Below are 21488 nucleotides of genomic sequence, written 5' to 3'. Positions count from 1 at the left end.
CTTCCCCTTCCCCCCCTCCCCTCCCCCTTCCCCTCCCCGGCCCCCCCCCTTCCCGGCGCTGGTTAAGGTCCGCGGTGGTGTCCCTGGCTCAGCCGTGTGTCCGGTGCGGGAGACCCATTTCGGAGGCGGCGCCGCTGACCAGCCTGCCTCAGGGTAAGGGAGGGAGTGTTCGGAGGGGGGGAGAGCTGGACGGGTGAGCCTGGAAGACCCAGTGGATGGGTGGGATGTGGGTGGGGATGAGGAGGTGGGGTCGGGTAGAAGAGAGCGGCTTCAGGTGCTCAGCCTGGCTGGCTTACCCGGCGTTGCATTTGCCGGACCTTCACTCCGCCACCTCCAGGAGCACCCCGGCCTCCGCCCTCTTACCTCTACCTTTCGGAATCACACCTGTCGACATCGCCTTTGCCAACACTCCCGGCCTTGAGTGGGTCCGCGGTTTCTCTTTCCTGTATTCCTATGGCCCCCCTTTTGCCCTCCCGACCGCCCCCCCGGCCGCCCCCCCGAACCCTGCCGCTTTTCCCCCAGGTGGTGCCCTGCCCCCCTTCTACCTCTTCCCCACGGGCTGTGTCTACCACGTGGCCTGCTGCGCGGCGGAAGTGACGGAGCTGGTGGCGCCGCAGCAGCGGAAGAGGGTAGGTGATGAGTGTATGTATGTAGGTATGTCAGTGTGTGGGGGCATGTAAGTATTGTGAGTTTGCAGGCTGGGGGCTCGCGCGTGTGAATGTGTGTTTCGGAACGGAGCTAGGCGAGGAGGAAGATGGGCGGATGCCCCCTACGAAGCATCAAGATCGCAAAGCAGGAGTGGTGGTGTGCCGGAGTGTGTGAAAAACGACTTAAGATAGCAACCTGAAGTACGATATGATTTCCTTCCGTGTCCACCTGGGTTGTCCGCCTGGTTGGTGACGAAACGTTTCGTCGGACTGGTCGATAAGTCGGGACACGTAACACAGCACGTACTTTTCACTGCATGTGTACGCATATATGATGTGTAATGTGTGAAACAGGGGGGTGTATCTTCGCCCGTGGCAGCTACCCTGCGAAACCCTGCCTTCCCCGGCATTTCGGGGCACCCTCATCCAGTCACCCTAGTCAACTTCTCAGTGGATCGCTCAGGTTCCGCACCCACCACCAGCATCTGCCGGGTCGACAGCGGCCCAACTCCGTTCCTGGTCGGCTTGCAGGTTAACTTTATCCCAGGTCACCACTGTCCATCAACTAGGGGCGCAATGCCTTCCACCATCGGAAGGACTTTTGATCCTAATGGGTATCGATCCCGGGATCTCCCGGGGGCAATGGTCGCGCCTTACCAGTAGTGCCAAACCCTAGTATATATGTGTGTTATGTATTTGTGTCAATAGCTCCTACCTTTTGCTATCACACACACGAGCATCATTACCACCAGCAGCCTCCTGCTGGCGCTGCCCGTGTTCTTATTTATTGTCCATATGATCCATTTTCGCACTTTCCCGAAGCTGCTTGCCAGGAGTTGCAACCTGCTGGGGCTCGTCCAAAGCCCGTCAAAGGAGCTGAGGGCGCTTTGAGAACTTACACGGATATATCTATTCCTTTCGCCTCGTCGCCTGCCTGTGTGGCTCGAGTGACCCTCGTCTTGACCCTCGTCTGCCCCTCATGCTCTTGCGGCCGCCGTGGAATTTGCATATGCATATATGTACGTCCTGTGTACTGGTGTACGTATGTCCATATGTATGTATGTCGGCGCAGATCCACACGCTCATGGCGCGGCTCTCCCGTGTCAAGCCCGGCGCCACCATTGCTCCCGCGTACGGCGGTGCGCCCGCAGCTGACGTATCCTCCCTTCAGGAGGCGCTGGTCGCGGAGATCGGTCGGGAGGACCCGCGGAATGGGGAGCTGACAGTGCGGCTGCTGGAGGCGCCCTTCGTGTTCGAGACGGACCGGGCGGAGGCGGAGTCCTGGGCCGTGTGAGGCAGGGGAACGGAAATAGGAGGAGGAGGCGGGAGGAGGACGGAGGAGGAGGAGGCGGAGGGAGGAGGAGGTGGAGGGAGGAGGAGGGAGGAGGAGGAGGAGGCGGAGGGGGGTTTCTGGCGTTGATGGGGAGTGCACACACGCGACGTGACGTGTGATATTGCGTGTGGTATGCTAGCGGGGCAGGTCGACGTGCCGATTCGGGTTTGGTCGGCTGCAGGTAATCGAGGCGGAGATGGGCCTCTGTGTGGTTCGGGTGCTGCGGCTAGCGGGGTGGCGTTTATGTGGAGGGGGGAGGGGGGGAAGGAGAGAATGCGCCGGTGCAAGAAGGGGGATTGGGAATACGTACGTGGGAATACTTGGCTAGGGTATGGGGGGGAGGAGAGGGGCTGGAGGGGGGTTCTACCTAGTCCCTAGTTCGAGTTATGTTATTCCCTTTCCCGCGTTGACTGTGACCCGTTGAAGGCGGTGTTGGTTGGTCGGGATGAGGATTGTGGACGCCTGCGAAGATTTTTGCTGGGTTACCAAGTTATTAACCAGTTGGCAGCATAGGGTTTATCAGTTAGTAATTCCTAGTTAGTGAGCAGATGGGTGGCTACGTACGCATGCGGCAGGATGGCGACGGCACCATGGCAGTGCATGAACGCCTGGCCGAATGGTGTTACGCAGGTTAAACCCCGGGTTGTTATAGGCCACCCAAAGGCTTTCGCACCCCATTTTCGGCAAATGCTGGGCGGGAGGATATTGGCATGAAACAATAAGTCCAGCAACGAAGGCCATCGAAACGCGTGGTGGGCGCATGTATTGATTTGTGTTACATGTACGCGCGGCACTGACACCAACACCCTGTCAGGCATTCGTACTCATTTAGTACGACAGTTGGACCTTAGTTTGGCGTGATAACCTGCACGTCCAGCGGGGTTGCAGGCATCATCATCATCATCATCATCATCATCACCATCTTCATCATCATCATCTTCATGATCATGCCATATCCCATGCTATCCCGCGCTGCACGCCGCATGTGTTGACATTTCTGTGGGTTGGCCTGCTGCATGTGACATTGCGACGCGGCAGGCAGGGACCGAGCAACGTAAAGGCCTAGTGTCTGTCGTCACTACCGCGCACTCACTACGTGCGAACAGCCAAGAACGGAAGGCCTTAAGACTGGTCGAGGCTCAAGACCAGATGACTACTGCCCATCCACTTGACGCAGGCTGGCTGGATCGGCTGCCCGGACGGGTCCGTATGCGGCCTGCAGGCAGCCAGCATCATGCCGACGTAGCTATTGACGACATACGTCCGTGGGGTTGTATGCGTGTACGGGCAGTACGTATCCAATGCTCGCTGCCTGACGACGGCAGATTGGCGAAATGGACTTGGGGGGAAAGCATTGAAGTAGAAGTGCTTGCATCCGCAAGCAGGCAGGCAGGAAGTACTTGATGAGTGTATGATTAGGAGCGGCAGCAGTAGGGGCTCCAGGAGACCTGTTGCGGGTAACTTCCATCCGTTGCTGATGACCGAAACCCGTAAGTTCAACATCAGGGCATATCTTTCAAATAGTTGCACATGCATGCGTCTACGTATGTGTGTATTCATGGATGAGTTGATGTTCGAGCTACGACCCGCGATGGCAAGCAAGGGTAAGCCGCCTGTCTGCCGCATGCCCGCATTCACTCCAAAAGCTATAGAAGACAACAAACGTATTTTGGCTAGGTTCGTTTCCAGCAATCCACACTTGAATTCCACTAACAGAAGCCCATGCAAGAAGAAAGCACGTAGTCACCCACTCAACCACTGTCAAGTATAATATAGCGTGGACAAAAAAGGTCGCTTGTGCGACTTCGAGTTTCAGATTTCTTAGACACTTGGTTGGTTATTAAATTAGGAATAGCTAGCGGCGACATCGCAAACACGGACTTACATCACGACGTTAACATATACGTACGACACCTGCTACTGACAACCCGAAGTAGCCCGATTCCTAGCCACATACGCCGTTTGTACATACATGTACGAGCTTGCTGAAGCTTGTAACATCCATCGATCCATCCATCCACAGCCACATGCACCGTTCCGACGGCCGGGGATAGGTACGTATGTAGGCCGGCACGCAAACGTGGGTGAAATCAGATAAGGGACTTAACAGATGGATTTTCACAGTCCACCGATCCATGCACACGTGCGTACGTACGCACCACGCAGGGCACAGCTAGCAGGTACGAATAGGAAAAGGCTTTGCATCGGTTCACACATAGATACAGCTATCACATATCAGGTAATTAAACGTCTAAATACAGTAATATTCGAGACATTTTGCCTAGCGGTTTAATCACTTGGAATTAAAACCATCGATGTGGATTGATTACAAGGCGTAGGCTGCTTGACTCGTCGCGATGAGGCCGAGGAGGACGCACACGAGGACGGCGATCGTGGGTGCGGCGGCTACCCGGGCGCCCGAGGAAGTCTGGCTTCTGAGGACAACGGTGGCGTTGGTTACATTCCTGATGAGGTTACCTGCGGGGAGCAAGAAAGGGCGCGTCCTTTGACGATCCAGGCGAGCAAGGAAGCGTATTGCAGCAGCCGGAAGGATTTCGTTGAGGAATGTGAGCGCCCAAACTATCCTTGTAAAGCTATATCCAGACAAAACACCGTTTATATATCGTACATGAAGGACGAAAACGCCATGAGCATTCGGCGAGGCTGGGCAAACGAAAAACCGAATCCCTAAGTTACAGTTACAGTTACAGTGTCCGCGTAAGTGCGGATGGGTCCGTCAAAGCCGGGGACGCCATTTAGGAAACATTTGTAGACATAGTAGACCTATCCATCACCGCCTGGTCCGCCTATTCGCCGGGTTGTCACTCAAGCAAGAACCCTTAACGATAAGTGATCCGTCGCGGGCACTACTGCTAGTGCTCGCTCACTAGTTGGGGGAACACTCGAGCCATCGTAACCCGGAGGGGAACTGTTGCTGCCGACGGATGGCTGCGAAGGGGGAAGGGCCAAGCTTGGAGGGCGTTGCAGCGTCGATGCATCTACGTACATACAGACACAACACACATACAGTTAGTTACGGAGGAGGGGCAGCAGGTCTATGTCGTCGGTAATACCATTATTAGGCACTTGCCGATGTCTCTATTGTATGTTCTACCTGTATGTATGTACCAATGCGTCAATCAACTGTTCGATATGATCTATATATATGTGACAACTTGTTATCGTCCGGACAAAGTATGGTGTAATAACCTATTTCAATTTGTAAGCCTCCTGGGACACGCACGACGCTGTATATGCAGAAGAGAAAATGATGGTTCCAGACACGGCAGAATTTGCCAAGGCGTGGCATAGTCGTTGTCCCTGGAAGCTTGCAGGATCTATCCCGATAACCAGTGAGAAGCTGCCCTCGACAGTGTAACAAGTAACACCCCCATGCCGCTAGACGGTGATAGTGACTCGGTTATAGTGACTTATGAGCTGACGTCGATACTGTTGATGGGTGCTGAACCCGTAAAAGTCACTAATGACTTCGCGGAAGTCAACACAGGTGACGACCAGAAGGATGACGGTGCTCAGGAACAACGGGTAGTGCTAGTGAGCACAGGCGAAACTAGACCCCCTACTCGAACAGAAACGCGCGATGTTGTATCCATACCACGGGTGGTCAGCGGGGGCGCTTGGCTTCCTGCCGGCTCCACCGGAGACGACGGCGTGTTGCTCGAAGGTGGCTGCGGAACGGAGCCTGCATTCCAGCAAAAATGCTAAGTCAATCACCACCTTATGACTACCTCGTGCTGCTGCTGCTGAATCCGCAACTTCCCCTCAAACGCAGCATCGGACTGCACACATGCATGCACGCATGCATGGCAGCCTCTAGCTACCGCCCAACAAAGAAGGCCCATCACGTGATGCAGTCCTCGGGCGCATGGTGCCAGAGTATGCAAGGGATTCAACTGACAACAGGAACGGGCATTAAGCTCAATATCAAGAGCTCGCTCATCATTCAGGGACGGCGTGTGTTTATGCTTGCTTACCCAGGAAAAATGGTGGCGAGCTGCCAAGGAGTTGCGCCTTGGGCGAGGGTGGCGCAGCAAGGATCTCGGGTTGAGATCCGGGGTAAACGGGCGGAGGTGAAGATAGTGGGGATAGAACTGCAGCCAAGCAACAGCAAGAAAAGTAGGGATGTGTGTGCACGTAATAAGTCGCATGGCAGGTAGGTTGATCGTCCGGACGGAACCGGACTGCGGAACCTCCCCTCCTGGATTAGGCCATCTATCTATTATATATCTAGGTCAGACAAATGACAATATCTATCCGCCCCCAAATCATGCCCCACGCAAGGCTTATAACGCACGAGGCAACAGCATACACCGACACTCTACCTCATGCCTCAACACTTGAATCACAACATACACGCATATACACCTCCTTTGATTAATGACACGCGGTGAAGCGACGGCAGGAGGAAATTATCTGGGATGTCGGAAGCGATGGCGGATAGCTGGGAGGGCTCGCAGGCCGTGGCTGAGAGCTTCTGCGCACGGTTGGTATCTGCAAGCCTCCCAGCTATTCGCCATTGCTTCCGACATCTCAATTGACCTCCTCCTGCCGTCGCGTCGCCGCCCACGCGCTATTGGGCGTCAGTACTGGTTGAGCGTAGCAGGTTGGAAGAGGACCCCTCGTGCACACGTATATATTTCCCGTCATAAGAGGAGACAAAATTCTGGTCCAAGCTACAGTGCTTTACTGAGGATCACGCAGGATGTTGTACAGGTAAACGGAGACATGCATCGCATGCATGTGCCGTATGTTTTGCATCAGCAACGCCGTCAGCAGTACTGCTGATCTCCGCACTCACTCGCTGCCGGGATAAGTGCGAGCGGCGGAGCTACAGCAGAAGAGGCCTGAGGAGGCGACGGCGGCGACGGCGGCGGCGGCGGCGGGTAGCTGGGAGCGCCCACGAGCTTGAGCTGGATGCCTCCTGCGCGCATTCAGTACAGATAGGCGATCCATGGAGGCAACCCCCTTTCCTCGGTTTCTGTCGAATACCCTACGGTTCCTCCCCAGTGCAGAGGGTGCAGAGGTCTTCGTCGACCCACTGCCCCAAGTAAATTACGAAGCAGCACACCGGCAGCCGGCAGTAGCTGGCCGAAACAACGGGGCTCATCACGCACGCATCCACGTGTGGGACCCTAACAAAGCTATGCCGGCAGGCAATGCCGTTATTACCCTGCCTCATGCAGCATGTATACCATCTTCCCCTGCTGCTGGTTGCTGAGGGGTCGCACTATCACCTGCTGATGGCACAACCCATCAGCGGCACGCGCGAGCTTGATTCGATGCGTGAAAAGCAAGCAGGCAAGCGGGGTTTCTCGGATGGCGCGGAACTCGCTGACTTACCATAGCCGGGTGACGCGGGAGGGGCCGCGATTGAAGTCGCAAACATGCCGCATAGCAAGAGGGCTACCATCCTTCTGACGACCTGCGCCGCCCTTGGCGATGATGACCTCATGGTAAACATCGTGAATTAATCAATCTGCTGGATAATAGTATATGACAAATGGGAAATATGTGATAACTTTAATTTTCTTTCACAAAATGCCCGATAGCTCAAATTTGTTTGTACCAGCTATATATATACCGACTGTGGGCGTGGATGGGACGATGATGATATGAGGTTTCTCCATAGCCATTCGCCGCAGCTTCTGACAATTCTTGCCTCGGCGGCGCCTGCTGCTGCCTCGGTTGATACACCCCGTGCGTGCATGTATGTCTGTCGGCTGCTGACGGTTGATTCGTTCGACGTGGGATAGCAAGTGCCTCGATATTATTTTCCGACTACAATGCAACAATAGAACAACACCTGCATGCGCACAAAAAAAGCGGCGCGAGCGTCTGTAACTGGCTGCTGCTCTGTAGGTTGTGTCGTCGTCGTCGTAGTAGTAGAGTTGGACTACTACTGCCCGCTGCTGCAGTGCAGGTCCCGTTCTTGCATAGCATCGAACATGCAAACCGCTAAGAATGCGCTTGGTATAGTTGATTGTTGAACACGGCCTTGCATGTGCATTTGAAGATGCACGGCGCTTGCTTGCAGACTCTTGCAGCGGCGGTTGCGCTTGGTTGAACTCACTCTATGTAGCCATGTTGCACGCACATTCTAGGCAGGGTTGCCTCTACACGCAGCACAAGGCTTCAAGGCAGTGCTAAAATGCAGTTTAATGCCGCAGCTATCGGCGTGCATGAAAGTGCGCAAAAGGGTGGCGATCCGGCCATATCGCCTGTGCGGCGGATGGAACTGTCTCACGCGGCACAAATTTCGAAAACGTGGCACCAATGGTAGACACTTCGTCCCTCAGCAGGGCAGAATAAAATCCGCCTCGCCCCTCGCTCGCCCGCGCAGTGTGACGACTGCTGACTCTTGACGTATGATCCCTTACGCCTAATTGCGTCTGCTGCTGTTGCTTCCTTTCCTCTCACTTTGTTTCGGTTCAATCTGTACGTAGCGCTTTAATGCATCCCTCTTGCCAACCTTTTTTACTCGCACCCGCTGTATTGTTAATGTATACTGTTCCACGAGTGGAACAACTGCTGCGTGTTCTCGACACCCGCAGGCGATGTGTGATATAGCTGACGGCATGAACTTGGCGATCGCCTTGGCGTAGACGCTGCTGCCTATTGTGGCTGGCTGCCTCATATAATAACGCACCTTCGGTTGGATGTGTTAACTGGTGCCCGCTGTGCATGCACCCCTGCCAGGAGCGAGACTGACGGCCGGAAGGAACAATGGAGGGCGGCAGGGGAGCATGCAGGCCCCCGTGTACGCAACAAGCAAGGAATGCGATATGATGTATGCGACATAGGTTATACATACAGTGCCGCGCGGCTGCATTGCTTACCGCTACTTGGTAACGTCCACTTGAGTCCACTGCATGAGTTCACTTGAGTTCACTGTGTGTGTGGGGGGGGGGAGAGACGACGCCGGCCCATCGGTAAGCAGCCGAAAGCACGCTCGTATGCTTGTATGTATGTATGTACGTGCATGGCGGCAATCGCGTGCACCTTTCTCGCGCGTTACAATGACCCGCAGCTTGCTTGCACTCGGGTAGTGTGCACATTTACCTTCATGTTACATCTCTTATTACGCTCGTCAGGAAAGAGCAGCGCGCGCATCATCAACATAAGGGTTTTTACTACTTCTAACTGGTAGATGCGTTAGATGCGCTAGCTACGTATCGGCCTTTTTACTTGGGACAGCAGCAGTTGCCGGTCCGGCGGCTCTTGGGAAGCAAGCGAAAGCAGCCTTTCGCGAGCTACGTAGCTACAGAACAATCGATGTTACCTCATATATAAAATAAACCTACAATATTTTAGCATAAACAACAGACTTATCCCCCAACGATGGGAGCTGACGACCAACTCGATATACAGCTAAACAAGCAACTAAACAAGGAATCAAACCGCTCTATGCAGGCTAAGCGGGCGGAGGGCTATTCAAGAATTGAAACTCACTCCCAGATGATCCTCTTTTGATAGCTGCTGATGTTATTTCGACAAGTGCCTTGCCCGCTGGCAACTCCGCCATGTGTGTATGCGGCATTTAGGCATTCACGAGTCTGGAGCCCACTACCTATAACCACACCACACACATTTAGGCGAACACTTACTTCTTCCACCAATCCAAATCGCTTCATTCATCCATATCCTTGCAGTAATAAAACTATATTTTTTATATGTACACACATCTCCGTACGCCAGTTTGCAAAAGGTTAAGTTCATTCGATGCGGGGTCCTGGGGACGGCACGAAGCCATTCGGTTTTTGCACCTATCTATCTATCTATCTATCTGCACACGTCCAGGCAGTGCACGCAGTTTGCCACCTGGAATGCACCCAGCGCTACGTCAGTTGGTAGGCTAGGCCCCAAAAGAAGCCCCAGCAGCCAAGGCCATGGGGGCCAGGGTGGGAAGTCAAGTAGCACCCTGCATTGCTTGGCCTCGTCCGCGGCCGCTCGTAGAATGAGTAAAGAAGCTATAAGAGCTATACAGCACGCACTGCGCGTCCTCCCCCCAAGGATACATTCGCGCGTGCGATCCTTGAGCTCTATTACACGAGCAATCGAATGAAACACGGTGGGAACGAAGCGCAAAATAAAAATATACCGTAACGGTCCTCTACTGGACATGTATTATTACCTATGATTGTTGCCGCTGGCAATCGACATGCCGCCGTGCGCGCGTGCATGTCTGTGTGTTTAAAAGGATGCAGCAGCAGGCACATCAGCGCACCACCAGCAGGCGGCACGACCGCACCTCCCTGATGAGAACCAGGCCGCGGAAACACACCTAACATGACTCCCTCAGCAATACGTGGGCCGTACTTATTATGGCCCAGAGACTCGCGCTTACCTACCTACCCACTACCGGATGGCGCGTTTCTCGTTCCTCCTGATCGCGCGACTGGACCATCTCGCTGTCCGCCACGGTGAGCCCCCGCAGCCGGGCACCGGAAACCTCAATTAGTCTGAATAATGCCTGATTGATTAGCCTGAATCATGCCGTACGCACGTAGATACCGCACCGGAAACAACGGCCAAACAAGCAAGCAAGCGCGCATGAAGATGGTAAAGAATAGTGAACGCGCCGTACGCAGCCAGCTTGCTAATATTGTGTTTCTCACAGCCGTCGGCCTACCAAGCTAACTTGATTTGTCTACCAAAGCTAATTACCTGGTTACTTTGGACACACATAAGCCGTCCTGCTGTCCGCACTCTCGTCCCGCGGCACACTAAAAAGTATACACAGGCATAATACGCCTTTATTGGTACCCTCGCTCGTTATAAATCATCCCGTCGCCCTCGCTCCCCGACAACACCTTGCTTTTACAAACACTCAAACACGCTTACTGCGGCAGTTAACGGACCACAGTGAGGAAGCGGAAGCGCCTTGCTGAAGGGAAAGCGCACTCCGGGACTCCTCCATAGACCTCACGATCCCTTACTTAGCTGCTGGTTTATTTATTTCCGGTCACCTCCCCGGCGACTTCTAAACGTAAGCGACCGACATGGCCTAATGCAGACCGCGATACTCGATGAAACCCTACAAATACTTTATGCTCCGAACGCGCAGTATGCCAGCCAGCCAGCCAGTCAGCCAAAGAACAATTGTGTAGGCCAGCCCCCTGCTAAGCCTCGCTCGCACACGTGGTACGAGATGTACGTAGCTACGTACGCTTCTACGGATACATATCTGCTACTGCTCAGGCTACCTTGTTGATCGAGTAGTAAGAAGGCGGCATAAAGCTTTAGCCCGCGATGTTTGCCCCATCGTCATGCCGTCATCGTCTGCGAACGTGCAAAATGCTGCTAACAGAAACAAAAAAAATGTTTGTAAGGTGTACCTGTCGCCTTTCTGGATGAGGCCTGATGACATTGAATTCAGCACAAAAATAGGGTTTGGCACTACTGGTAAGGCGCGACCATTGCCCCCGGGAGATCCCGAGATCGATACCCATTGGGGTCAAAGTCCTTCCGGTGGTGGAAGGCATTGCGCCCCTAGTTGATGGACGATGGTGACCTGGGATAAAGTTAATCTGCGAGCCGACCAGGAACGGAGTTGGGCCGCTGTCGACCCGGCAGATTCCGCTGGATGCTGGCGGTGGGTGCGGAACCTGAGCAACCCACTGAGAAGTTGACTAGGGTGACTGGATGAGGGTGCCCCGATATACCGGGGAAGGCAGGGTTTCGCAGGGTAGTTGCCACGGGCGAAAATACACCCCCCTGTTTCACACATCATACATGTATGCATACATGCATACATGCACCATCGGGGCCCATTCGTCAGGCTTTCAATACTCCATATGAACCCATCGGACAGCTTCATGCGATCTCATGACGCGCAACATTCATTACCTACCTCACGCTGGCGGTTAGCAGTATTATGACTTCAAGGTAGCTGGCTGGGCGGTGGCTTTGGTGGGCTGGGTGGTGGGCTGGGCGGCTTGGGCGGCTTGGGCGGCTTGGGCGGACTCTTAGGCGATGGCGGCTTTGGCTGGGGGGAGGGTGAACGGGTCGGTGGCGGCAGGTATGGCGGCGGCGGCGGTGGTGGCGGTAGGGGGCTTGGCGATGGAGGACTGGGAAGTGGTGGTGATGGGCGTGGAGACGGGGGCTTGGGTGGAGGGCTTGGCGGCTTGGGAGGCTTAGGGCTTGGTCGTGGCGGGGGACTGGGCCGCGGGGGCGTCGGCGACGGATTTGGCGACGGCGGACTTGGCGGCGGCGGGCTCGGCGGCGGCGGGCTTGGTGGCGGCGGGCTTGGCGGCGGCGGCTTGGGAGGTGCCACGGGTTGTGATTCTATGAACTCGACGGAAGGGCATTCCTCTGCGGAGGACTGATAGCGGCAGAGGTGCACTCTGAGAGTGTCGAGTGCAGCCCAGGAACCGCCGTAAACCGATAACTTGTAGGCGGTCAGGTTTCTTCGGCTCATCGGTGGGGCAGTTGCGAGATAGGAGATCTTGCGGTCGCTGTAAACCCAGCTGACAGGGTAGCCGTTGTCCTGCGGGCGGGGGAGCGAACACAGCGAGCCCATCTTTTTGTCCTTAGAAGGGGGAGAGGTGGCCGGCGCCAACGTGCGCATGGCAGTAATAGAGCAAAGATGGCGCAGCCTCGCCATATGTAAAAATAATGTGTAGTTTAGGTAGTTGCAGCCAAGTACGTAAGGTTGGCGGCGTGTGAGGAGCGAGAACGAGCGAAATGGACCGGAGAGGTAGCTAGGATTGTAAATGGACCGGTGCACGGACCCACTATCACCATGCACTCTGCTGCTTTGTGTTTTACTCCGGACCTCAATGACACCAAGACCCCGGTGAGCATGTGAGAGAGTGTCCGTCCGACTGACACCAACCATATTCTGTTCTATATTACAGTATAGAAGACAGTAAAAACATACATACACTAAGTTGAGGCGCCGTTGATCCGCTAGATGCTGGTGGTGAGTTGCTGAACCCAACGAATACATTCTGAAGCCGGATGGGGTGAATGGATTAGGGTGCCCCTCTTGCAGGGGAGAGCAGGGAACTGCCTCGGGAAAGGGGGCCGCTGGTGAATCTATACCACCCTGTAACATCATCATACATGCCGGTCCATCTGTCTCAACCCGAAGAACTGTAACTTTATAAACCCTTGCTTAATTGCGCGAGCGACGAATAAGACCGATGCCCTCTTGCGCCTGGCTGCAGTTTGTTCTGCAAGCGAAAGCGCAACCAAATTTTAGGGAAACATTGATGACGCACCATGGTTGCGTTGACTTCGTGAACGTTCACTTTATTAGCGTAGAAAGGGTCCAATAATGCGTCTCCATTCTTGTTGACACGTAGGGCAATATACAGGTTCTTAGATGTCACATTTGCGTACGTAGGCAGCCAGTCCGGAACCACTCGGAGGTAGTTTCCCTCTGAGGTCAGGTAGGTGGCTGGCAGGGTGAAGCTGAGGACGCTGCCGAGTGGCAAGGTGCTGGAGTCGATGCGGTCGCCCCCCGGTGCAGCAGGTGTAGCCCAGCCCATACGAGAAATCTCGGCGGCGTTGGGGCAGACATCTCCACGACCCATCGCGGTTGAGTAGTCATTGTACTCGACATTGCTTTGCCAGGAGTGCCAAAGACCTTGGCGGGGCCAGGAAGGCACGGGCAGCGCGAGGAGGGGTACGCGTCAGAAAAATGTCAGCGGAAACTAATGTAAATGACCAACAAAAGACCTCTGTTCACTTAGAATCAAGATCCGGATCTTCGTTCTCGGCCGCGATTTGAATATCCAGACAGACAGCAGGTGGGGCCATACCATGTTGTGATGCTTGCAAGTTCCTGAGCTATCGGTTAAACCCGAAAAACCCTAAGTTCCTGAGCTATCCTGTTATTGTATCATCAATCGTTAGAAGAGATACAAAACCTCCCCCCATACACACACAAAAACACACCGTAGTTGTGAAGCGCTTCTTGCATGATGGTGGCCCAGCGCCGCACGCCGTAATCCGAAGTCGCCAGCCAGATCTGCCGTCCAGGCAGTAGTGCCAGCCCCGCCCAGCCGCATGTCACTTGCGGCGGCACGATGTACGCAAAGTGAGTCGCATCGGAGAATGTCCCCAGACCTAACATTGCCTTGGCGCCTGCATCGCCGTCCTGGGAGAGCGACCACCAGCTGCATGTAGTTGGTCCCGTGCTTGTGCAGTTGTTCTTCACGGTGACGACCCGGAAAGCTGTCACATTCAGGTTGAACTTCCCGTACGAGCACTGGGTGTACTTTTGCGCGACTCCACCGCTGCCGTCTCCATCTGGCCCTAGGAAAATGGAGCGTACTTCCGCTTCCGTGACACTGGACGGGTAACCGCAGAAGGAGTAGTCCAGGATGATCACCAGGAGCCGCTGATAGATTGTGGTGTTGGTCGAGGGTGGAATTACGGGGGAAGTCTCCGTAACAGTGACGCTGGTTCCCGGAACCGGATGGCACACTCCGTCGACGATATAGCAAAACTGCGAAGCAGGAGAATGCGGACTGAGGTTGGTTGGCTATCACGTAAAACCAAGCTTAGTTAGTTAACAAGTCGAGCTTATGCATGCAGCCCCGAGCTGCTTTTCGGGGGTTTTGAAGCCGCGTATGCAGCAGAAGGCAGGTAGCTAGCAGCTAGCTGAGGGACGACAGATGGCATTGGGCAGCAGCAGTAGTAATGGCACAACGAACACAGCAAAACGAAGCTAATGCACCAACAGCAATATTAATGGCCGACAGTAGTTCTAGGCATCGGATCAGCAACTGCCCTCTCGCTAGCCCGCTACCTACAACACACATGCAATTAATGAGTTATGAGACGTTGCATCGTAACGCAGCCGCGGCACCGATAACATGCAATATATAGGAATAGCGCCGGTTTGAATGTTTTCGTTGTCGGTTTTAGATCGTGTCCTGGTATACTGGATAGGACCATCCCTTTCCATCGATCGTACTAGGACAAGGTCTATAGACGATCAAAAATTTTACAGACGAGTGATAACGACACGCAGTACCAAGGCGACCCACGCTCGGCTGTGCCCTGGTTACAACCACGCCGCCTGCTGATCAGCAAAAAAGGACTACTCGCGAACGGATGGAACAGGCCACCTTCGTCCAGAATATATTTCTGATGCTTATTACACATATCCCGGCGCAACGAACTCACAATGGAAACATACGCGCCGGGTAGGATACTCTGGCCGTTGACATCCGTCGGAGGGAGCTCGTAGCCGGGGGCGATGGGTGTTGTGGAGCCGTCGCCCTTGCGAATGGCGTATTGCCTCATGTCTGTATGGTCGTCTAAGAAGATGAGGCCGCCAAACACATTCACGGCTGGCGGGGGGCTTCCAGCATCGTTCAATAACCTTCTGTCTCCAGTACCGATCCGAACCCCTTCTGCAAAAGAGTCATCAACGAAGCAGCGCGCCGGTAGGCAGGGAAATGCGTAAGAAAGGGGGCTCCCGGAGCCGATGCGATGAAGGCGAAAAGTGTGGGCTAGCAGGCCTAAGTACTGAGTGGCACGTCGCGACCTGTGTTGCCGCAAGCGCCTTCACATGCAAGCCAGCCAAGGAAGCCATACCTCCGTAAATAAGCTGATTGGTAACGAAAAGTCGATTCCTGGCGGTGCTCCCAGGCTGCTGGCGAGGTATTTCACTTTTTCCGGGTTAAAGTCTTACCTAGCAGATACTAACTGCTAGGTATGCGTCACCGCAGCGGTAGGTTTCTCGTTGCTCGCGCTACTATCGGAACGATTGGGAAAGCCATCGATGGCACTCCGCCGGCGGTGTATCCACTATAGATTTCATATATATAACCGGCGACCAGCGCAAGTAACGTTATGAGCCGTCACTCCATCCTATCCATTAGCAGTAACCCGCCGCCGCAGTCTCATACTAAATAAAAGTGCTCCTACCTCCCGAGAAGGTCAAAAGTGACAACAACAGCAGCACCGGCACCGCAAATAGGCGCCCCATGGCGCCTTTATGTACAAACAGGACAGGCGCCCGAGCGACTCCTCGTAGTTCCTGAGAAACCGAAACAGCCTGCTGGCGGATGTGTGACCCGGAGGCCGAGAGGGAAGCGAATCGTTTTCGAATGATCCCAACCAGTACATAAATGCACGCATTCATCAGCTGAAACCGAACCGAACGGCAAGACTCAATCATTTGTGGCCACACCATGAAAACCCTATTCGTGTTATAACTCGGGACCTTCGGGACACTCACTCAGTCATTATCAGGACCGTACCTGGATCCGAACGAAGCGCGTTATGTAGATTGCTCAAGATTTGAAGAACCGTCCCCTGCGTAGCAATAATAACGCAACCGCGGTCATCTCTAGCTAACAGCATGCGAGGAACGTTTTGCGTGGTCCCCTTGAGACTCGCGGAGCATTCATTCCGTCCATACCAGTGTTATACACACACACACACACAGCGCGTTAGTCCAAACCACCCTGACTGCGTGACCAGCCCTCCGGCGACTGACCTCGTTGACGACGCTATCGTTCGTTGGGGACAGTGAGTCTATTGCAAGGTAGCCGCCCACTTTAACTTGTTCCTTTTATATATATACGCTGCAACTCCCCCCCGGTTTCAGTACGTCACTCTTCCTAGCGGTAGTTGGGCTCGCAATTCGCAGCGGTTGCGCACAGGAACAACTTGCGCACGTTGGCTCTATCTTAGCAACCGCCATACAGTATGGCGTACGGCGGTCCTACCTGCAAACTTTCCAACATCCATGGCGGACCCTCCTTTTCGCGGAACGGAAAAGGGATACAATAAGTTTTTTTCCTGGGTCATACGTACAGAAGGGCATATGTTAAGGAGCCCCTGCACTCAAAAAACCTTTTTATCGATCGTCTATAGACCTGTGTAGATGGAGTCCTAGTACAATACAAAGTTACAGCCACTGTCTAAAATACCGCGGCATGATTCATAGACGATAAAAAAATTGTAGAGACGTGTGCGCCTTATTAGGCAAATGCAATCGCTAGTAGTAGTACTGCTTACGTGCCGCCGCTGTATTGGCATATGTTTTTGTACTCAAGCAGGTTTCGTCGAATCTCCTGTTGCCCCTACCCCCTCGTTACCAGTAATAACGCGAGCCTGATGAAACTGTCGCTGCTGGCACTATAGCAATAGTACATAGTACTACGTAGCCCCAGATAGAGTTATCGACTCATACGCCAATACAGCCAGAGGGTGACGAAGTTCATTTGAGTTAAAATGGGAGTCAAAGTCCCGTACAAGCTGGTCATACGCGTATTCCAAGGCTTAAGGGCGTCTCCGCAATTTATATTGTCAATAGATTATGCTTTGGTGCAGCAGGGATATGGACATCCCTATTTAGATAGGGACCGTCCCTATCTGTGATTATACGTGGACACGACCTATATATAGATGATAAAAAAACTTAGACTGCTGTATTAGCGTGAGACCCCCAAGCAGCTGCAGCGGGGTCATTAGGTTTCATCATACCGCTAGCGGTAACGACCTCGTAATGCTAAAACCGCATTGCATATGCATTCAATCCCGCCATATATATGGGAGTAGATGGAGGACACCAGCATGCTGGTGCACACCCGCTGCCAACGTAGTCCTCGGTCTCATGCGGTGAGCGTGTATGTAGTACTGACGATGCACACACACGCATATGCATGCGTTATGATCAACACATCAGAGCTGTTCCTCAGACGACAGCTAGTCCCAGCCGGCGGTCGTCCCCCTTTTCGACACGTGTCAAGATTCTAAACTATAGCCTTGGTCGGTTCATGGCTCACGGCTGCTGTTGTGGGCTCCAAGGAGAAGCCGGGAAAGCTTAGGGAAAGGGCGGGACGGCACTCTTGGGCCTTACACTGCAGGCAGGGAAGCTCAAAATCTCGCTCTGGGGAACGAACCCAAAGGACAAGCAGTGTCGTGTAACGACCGCGGCAAAAACGCACGAAGGCGCAGTCATCTGACGCGATCCACAGGCCGTCCGTACACACAACCACTCCCACGTACGGGAGAGCAGGGGTGTGCCAGCGGCGCTCAAACCGACCTCCCTGCAGCGGTCGGTCTCCCTTAGCGGTGGACACCTAAACAGCGGCTGGAAGAGCTAACGGCAGGCCTGAAGTGTACGAAGATAACGGGGGGATCCGAGCGCCACGCGGTGAAAGAGAAAGAGGTGTCGGCTGGCCGCAGTCCGCCACCGTGCCTTGTGGTGTGTTATGCATCCGAGCTGCTGCAATCTGGGCCGAGCGGGACTAATCGGGCGGGCACGGGGAATGTCAGAGCAAACGGAGCTCCTGATAGGGCAGGCAGAATGCCGAACTACAAGAGCGAACAGCTGTAAATGGTTGTACGATGTCCCGGTGATCCCGGTGTCACCGGGACCAACCAACTAACTGACAAGCCGACAGGCTGCCATTTAGAACCTAACTTAAAAGCTCTAGTCGCTTCTCTCCTGCCGCGTCTAAATAAGGAAATGTGTGTCCACACACGCACCCAAGCGGTGGGCTCTCCAACTGTACTGCTGCCGGCCCATAACGAACAACAGCCTGCTGATCTATGGATTACTTTAATTGAATAACGCAACTTAAGTATTATTTATCGCGTTAAGAGGAAAAGGGTAGGTAGGTGCGTGTAGGTAGAGCGCCCCGCCCGCAGGTATGCGTGTGTAGACTATGGTGAAGTAAGGACTTGGCGATGTGATGATCAGCAGGCTATTTAAGACCACTGGTATGTGGGCGAAACGAGTACATCCCTAGTAAATTTGGTACAGCAGCAGCAGGTTAAGACGGTTTGAGGGTGCCGAAGTACGCTGCGTACGTGCGAAGAAGGCTAAATAGGTGTTTATATTTTCATTCCTAGTATCGCTGCTGCTGAGAAATCTGAGGACGGCTTCATAAGTATATAGGAGCGCAGGCGTCCAATTAGGACGCTTACTTACTTCAGAATAATGTTGTAGATCAATTGTAGTTATGCATCACCAGTTATACAATAGGGACAAAGGAGCGAGTCCGCTGAAGGTGTGTGTGGAACAGAAACTCGTTTATTGTTGCGCGCGCGCTGACACGCCGGGTGAAGGGGAAGGGCCATGGTAGGTTTTAATGAGCGATTCGTTTAGAGGGCAGATAATAGAAGTTATGGAAGCTGGGCGCAGTTAAGCTGATTTCCACCGCATCCGCCGCAGCTGTGTGTTAGTTGCTCAGTTATATATTGGCAAAGGAGTTTGTATCGCCAACGAAACAACGAAAAACCACTCCTGCCGCCGGTTGCAGCGAGCTGGTAAATCTTACTACTTGCTTGCAACACCGCGCGCACAAAACCCGAAATTCACAGTTTTTTGACAATAAATATTATATGCCTGCCGTGCACAAGCTATGTCCTGCTGGTTCCGGCCGGCCGGGCCTATCCCTGCCTACCCAGCAAATGAAAGCAAGCCTCGCAACAGCTTGCGTTCGTTTTCGCCGAAACAAGATTTCCGTACAAAAAACTTCTTAGGATCGTCGGGACCTGACCAGAGCAGCAGGAATGAGGAGAAAGAAACTCACAGCGGACTATATGAAACGTACGTTGCTAGCTTCCTTGCACCGCCAAAGTCGGTTTCAATGTACTCCTGCAGAAAAGCCAGGATAGGAGAAGAGGTCGCAGCGTGCATGCCAATCGTTGGTTTGAACTTTCCGGCAAGGACGGGAAAACATTGCCAGCAGATGTTTCACCTGCCATCCATGGAGGTGTGCAGGCCCTGCATGTAGTTTCTATCTGGGTTGTGCGTTGTTGTCTTGAGGGGTGATCCTTGTTATCTCTCTTTTGGGGCGTCATTCAACAGCAATGCTCGCTTGGATAGGGCCTAGCAATTGTCTATAACAGTATTGTTCTTTATCTTTGTGTGTGTGCTTGTGTGTTTTACATGGTTGGGGGTGCGTGACCCCATACCTGTAAAACTACCCATACGAGCCGAAGGCCCAAGGGCAATACCAAAACGCCTAAAAGCCACGGAGAAAATTATATATCGCAATAGCAGAAGGGAGCAACTAGCGCCCATAGGGTATAACTGAGTTGTGGCGAGCCCACATATGCTCCAGCATCATCGCCATACATGCTGGCTCCCATTTCATGGCCTCCAACATGCTCTGTTGATTATCGAATCCCCCTTCCGCACGGATACCATTATAGGCTGGGCATTCCAATAACACATCCTCGACTTGGCTATTGGTGTCACAACAGCGGCAAAACCGCTGCTCCCTGGGGACATGGTACTTGCCCCTTCGTGCTCTGTTTGCCTCCAAAGCCCAGCAACATAAACGAAACTGCAAATTATCATACGATGTGCTAAACGAGGAATGAAAACCTTAGCATGTCTTGGCCACATAATGGCTGCGGCTCCCGAAACGGGCAGCCCGGTTGGTCCCATCTGATGGATACTCCTCTGGCAAGACAGTCAGACGCGCACTGTCCCAGCCGCTCACCAAACGCTCCCTTGATGCCGTCATCACCGCTCCTTCGGGGAGAGGCCTACTCAGCAACTAGTCAACACCCCTTTACCCCCACGACGTCGTGCGGTACTCCGCTCCAAACAAGAAGGAAAACAGTCGTAACATTGAGGTTCCCATTCCGCAGGTTGGTCAGAGCATCGGTTATCTCCTGCCGTAAAACTGCATGAGCAATGGACCCCACTTGTTTTTGAAGGCGGTTCCAGAAACGAAGGATCTGTTTCACCTTGTAATATTGTAAGGGGAGTTCAGCCAGCTCCGCATACAACAACCGGTGGGATGGCCGTACCGCCCCCATGAACATAATTTGCAGCTGGACTGCGCTGTCCTTATAACAAGCTTTGAACATGCCCTCCGCAAGGTTGGCATTATCCCGCCGCCTCCCCACGCTGTCGGCGGCATCTGCCAGCGCAAAAGGGCCCCATGCCTGGCAGCCATACTGTTGTGGCCTATGGTTGGTCAATCTAACCAGTATGGTTATGTAATTAACGAATCCCAGCATATCCCAGTTGGATATCGAACGGACGTTCCAACGTTCGAGGCTGAGATCAACTGACAGGTTGTCGGTTGTGTAAAATGTGACAGTCGTCAGTCATACAGTCGCGTCGATCGACCTATCCTATCAAGGAAGGTTAAGAGAAGTCCCGCAGGGCTACGGTCACCAGTTACCGATCGTATATAATTCGGTGCGGATGCCTAGTAGGCATGAGTAGTCTAGCGCTGCTATTACTACTGGTGTCGTGGTCACACCCACCTCGCACCTTTACCACCTAATATGGTCTGTTTTCCGCTGCTACATTTCGCTGTATTTTAATGCGTCTCAACCAGACTCACTACAGATTTGGTATCGAGACCCCATAGATCCATGGGGACAGCGGCAGTCCCTCATTCCGGGCCGCATTGATAGGGAGTGCGAATATTTCGCACGTCTGACTATCTCTCCCATGAACGGGACAGGCGGAACAAACGACCCCGGTGGGTCACTCGACGTCGCTATGGCGTCAGGCTCCTCAGGGAACCCAGCGGGTGAGGCTGGCG

At 53.7% G+C, this 21488-nt stretch overlaps 3 protein-coding genes across 3 annotated transcripts in view; 1 reads left to right on the top strand and 2 right to left on the bottom strand.

Annotated features, from left to right (window-relative positions):
* VOLCADRAFT_94101 (uncharacterized protein) overlaps positions 1–3226 on the top strand; it is a gene marked incomplete at both ends in the record, with an annotated part of 5989 nt that extends 2763 nt beyond the window's left edge. Inside the window, 5 exons of the mRNA XM_002953325.1 lie at positions 68–153; positions 523–629; positions 1720–1786; positions 1819–1937; positions 3158–3226. Of these exons, the coding sequence (XP_002953371.1) occupies positions 68–153; positions 523–629; positions 1720–1786; positions 1819–1937; positions 3158–3226 (448 nt within the window). The remainder of the gene's footprint in view (positions 1–67; positions 154–522; positions 630–1719; positions 1787–1818; positions 1938–3157) is intronic.
* A 1080-nt stretch (positions 3227–4306) lies between these two features.
* VOLCADRAFT_94100 (uncharacterized protein) lies at positions 4307–7462 on the bottom strand (the record flags this gene model as incomplete). The annotated part of the gene is made up of 5 exons (XM_002953249.1): positions 4307–4458; positions 4869–4979; positions 5976–6092; positions 6800–6922; positions 7342–7462. 5 exons carry the CDS (start codon positions 7460–7462, stop codon positions 4307–4309), a joined length of 624 nt encoding a protein of 207 aa, XP_002953295.1.
* A 4419-nt stretch (positions 7463–11881) lies between these two features.
* vmp7 (metalloproteinase, extracellular matrix glycoprotein VMP7) lies at positions 11882–17004 on the bottom strand (the record flags this gene model as incomplete). The annotated part of the gene is made up of 6 exons (XM_002953248.1): positions 11882–12487; positions 13224–13591; positions 13903–14455; positions 15139–15368; positions 15886–16015; positions 16984–17004. The coding sequence occupies 6 exons, from the start codon at positions 17002–17004 to the stop codon at positions 11882–11884; spliced, it is 1908 nt and encodes a 635-aa protein (XP_002953294.1).
* Positions 17005–21488: the final 4484 nt, after the last annotated feature.

The sequence above is a fragment of the Volvox carteri genome (genome assembly GCF_000143455.1).
Source record: "Volvox carteri f. nagariensis unplaced genomic scaffold VOLCAscaffold_35, whole genome shotgun sequence".
Taxonomy (NCBI): domain Eukaryota; kingdom Viridiplantae; phylum Chlorophyta; class Chlorophyceae; order Chlamydomonadales; family Volvocaceae; genus Volvox; species Volvox carteri.
Note: the sequence above shows the minus strand (reverse complement) of the source record. Positions and strands in the feature narration are given on the sequence as shown.